Source organism: Limulus polyphemus, unplaced genomic scaffold (genome assembly GCF_000517525.1).
Source record: "Limulus polyphemus unplaced genomic scaffold, Limulus_polyphemus-2.1.2 Scaffold346, whole genome shotgun sequence".
NCBI lineage: Eukaryota > Metazoa > Arthropoda > Merostomata > Xiphosura > Limulidae > Limulus > Limulus polyphemus.
Genome location: NW_013665956.1, coordinates 493,629 through 497,208, shown reverse-complemented (window position 1 = coordinate 497,208; position 3,580 = coordinate 493,629). Strand labels below are relative to the sequence as shown.

General features: G+C 31.4%; 1 protein-coding gene across 4 annotated transcripts in view; it reads left to right on the top strand.

Moving 5' to 3' along the window:
- Positions 1-3,580, top strand: part of LOC106457570 (RNA-binding protein 4B-like) — a 112,131-nt gene that overhangs the window by 72,111 nt on the left and 36,440 nt on the right. For all 4 annotated transcript variants that reach the window (XM_022383562.1, XM_022383563.1, XM_013917006.2 and 1 more), the window contains exon 8: positions 2,245-2,271. In XM_022383562.1, the coding sequence (XP_022239270.1) occupies positions 2,245-2,271 (27 nt within the window). The remainder of the gene's footprint in view (positions 1-2,244; positions 2,272-3,580) is intronic.

Below are 3,580 nucleotides of genomic sequence, written 5' to 3'. Positions count from 1 at the left end.
TATATATAAGTCATAGCTGTTACTGTGATAAAACAACCAATATTAATTGTGAACCACAAAAATATACATTATTTATGTGGCTTTCGAGATATAGCTACCCTTGCATGAAAATTTGGGCTCAATATTGGTTATGGACTGTATAGTTGTTAGGAGCTGTAGTTCTTAGACTTTGCTGCTTTTATGTTTTGTTTATTATATATTGTTGCAAAATGTGTAAAGCATGCAAAATAACTAAATCTACGTATGACTTTGTGAAGTGTACTATCAAAAATACCCTAACTACAAAGTATATTGTCATTTCTAGTATGATAGGTGGAGAGAAACTCTTACATTAGAATGAACCTTAGGACACTTGGAAAATCTGATTCAGGCATGTGACAGTAGGTTTGCAACTGCTACAAAGCATGTTTTGTACTCATTTGTTACACAGTGGTTTATTGATTTGAAAATGCTGAGACCATTTGTAGACCATGAATACCTACATGACTGTGTTAATATAAAACTTTGCAAAACATGAAAATAACCTTCAATTCCTTGAAACAGGAACAAAAAAAAGAAGTACAGAAAGATAAAATCAAGTACAGTTTCAGTATCAGATAAAATTAAGACACAATCTACAGTCTTTACGACAACCAGTTTGTCCAAGTGAAAGGCCAAAGAGCTGTACAAATCAGCCAAGAACCCATAAGGCTCATCAGAGTCAGTTGTTGAAAAATGGCCAGCAGCCAGAGTAAACACTGCTCACTCCAAGCAACAAAAAAAAAAAGAGTTCAATGTTTATAGTTTAAAATAATTAGAAATTAACATTTTCTTTGTGCAAAAGAAACTGTTTGCTATTTTCTTGTACAATACTGTTAAATTACAAACTTAACATTTGTTAAAGTAATTGTGCTTCTTTTATTTTGTTATTTGGTGATCAGAAAGGTCCCTCTCACACTCCCTGTGCATTTTTACATATTTTTGGGGAACTTGACCACTTTCATATATGTTTTTGCATAATGTGTAGTATTACAGCCATGCATCACTTGTGTTGTCTCTTTATGGTCTTTCTAATGCTAAATTATTTTAGGATAAATGAGAGATATCGGAGGGTAATACAGAAAATTCATTTGGGCAGTGGTAATTGAGTGCAAATGAGACAAGTTTCTGCATGGTAGTAACTTAGTAAGAATTTGAGCTGAGGGTTGTGGGGGGTGCCCAAAGTGAAAAAAATAAATGATACATTTAAATACTGTTTTATTTATGTGCATCTAGCCAGATGGGTTTTGGGGTAAGACAAGATACCAAATGACGTGATATAGAAAAAAAATCTTAAGTAAACATTTCGTTTATTTTTAGTATTATTTTTTATTTTTTCATTTGATGAACATTTTGCACCTAAAATTTGTAACTGCTTCCACAAATTAGCCTGTATTATCCCCTAAATATGAAAAATCAAGGCCTTCATAATATTTTTAGCATTGCCTTAGATGTGCTGATATTCGTATATGGGAAGTATCTTTTCACTAAGTGGTATTTTAGACAATGTCTTAGTGCACCACTGAAAAGTAGAATAAGAAGTGGAAACTAAGTTGTGTACAATGACTTAATTGTATATATATGCCTCTTCAACTGTGAAGAGTTGAAATTTTTGCTTTAGATATTTCCTACAATTTCATTTTAGAATTTTAGTTTTCTGGATAAAGAAACAGGAAAAAAAAACCCCACTCCCAGTGGCACAGCATTATGTGTGCAGATTTACTGTGCTAGAAACCATGTTTAGATACCTGTGGTGGGTAGTGCACAGGTAGCCCATTGTGTAGCTTTGTGTTTAATTACAAACAAACAGAAAAAATAATATGTATAACATTTTAAAGTGTGTATAACATTCAATAGTTCTGATATAATGTTTTTCAAGATCAAGTTTGTAATATGTTCAGAATAGACTTGATAAAAATTGTTTCATAAGTTAAATACTGTTTGAGCAACTTATGAATATGAAGCCCAATCTGTCATTCAATTCATCAATTGTCACTGAATTATATTGGTTTCTAGGAATTACGTCTGTCTTCGGTAACCCTATGCAAAGGCAAATTGAAGAAAAAAAGACTAGGCATCTTATAGTGGTAGACTGTAAATTATATGTATGATGTTTTAGTTTTTTTTACTCACCATACTGAACTATAATGACAACTAAAGACACTGTACATGTATTAAAACTGTGTCTAAGGAATTGAAATGATATATTTACTCTCTTTGGTTTAGGTTTGACTACCCACCAGTGGACAGAGGGTAAGTAGTAACTATCATGAATTTGAAACGAAATGATAATAATTGTGCATCTTTAATGTTCTAGTTACTATTTGTACCATAATCCAATAACTAATATTCTGCCACCAAGTAGGTGAAGTGTTTATTTAGACAGTTTTATTACTTTCACAGAATAGTGATGAATATGAGGCCTGCAAATAAGTTTGGCATTTTTTTAAAGGTAAAAGATTACTGGCTTGAATAAAGGATCAAGTAATAATTTTAGTCAAATATTTGTATTGAAATTGGTCTGCCTTTTATCTAAATAGCAAAAATATTTTTCAGCATAAATGAGAGAATGTGCTCTGCAATATTTGCAAGTTGTAGCTTGTCAGCACTAGTCAGTAAATAAAAATTGTCATTTGTAGAACACAAATTCCTAACTCTGAGGTTCATCTTTTGTAGCTGAGTATTGTTAATGTCATTTTTCTTGTATCAGATATCTGGCCATGTTTCTGAAACAAACAACAGTTCATTAATTTCACAGGACACTGGATCACAGACATTTAGAACACACTGCTTTTAATGTCAAACAATTTTCTGGAAGTGGTACTGGTAATATGTTAGGGAAAATATTGGAAATTTAATGAATCTGTATGATGTTCAATTTCAAATGACAGATAAAAGAGAAAGTATTATCAAAGATTATAATGATGCCAGATTCTCAAGTGTTTCCTTTACACATTACAACTTTTGATTATGAATAGTCTGGAATAGACCTTTCTGGGTGACATTGTGATGTTGATCTTGTTGTTTTCTCCTAGTGTCTGTTGTATTGGAAGGCAGCACATGCACAATTTAGACATTAGAAAAAACTGTGAAATACCTTTCCAGTGTTGTGCTTTTGGCTGTATCAATAGATGGGATTCAGAACTAGTTATATCTTTTCACACATTTTCAGTTGGCCCCACAAGAAAAAAAAACTATGAAATGATACAGTTGTGAGACAAAATTAGCAATCTTCACAAAATATCTGTATTTGTAGCGCACATTTTGTGAAAAGTATAAGAATAAATCTGTTAAGTAATATTTGCATAAATTGAAATTTGGACAGCACATATATATATATGAGTATCATATTAGTCATTAATTAATGAAACTACTGAGATTTGATAAGGGCTCCATATTATTTCTACAGGCACTGGTGAGTAATGTATATAATTATTAGGTCATCAAAAAATTAATGTCATTTTCTTTTGGATGAAAAACCTGAACAACTTGTATATCAAAACAAAACATTTTTTAAATGAAAGTCTCCATTCTTATTGATGATACTTTTCCATCTTACAGT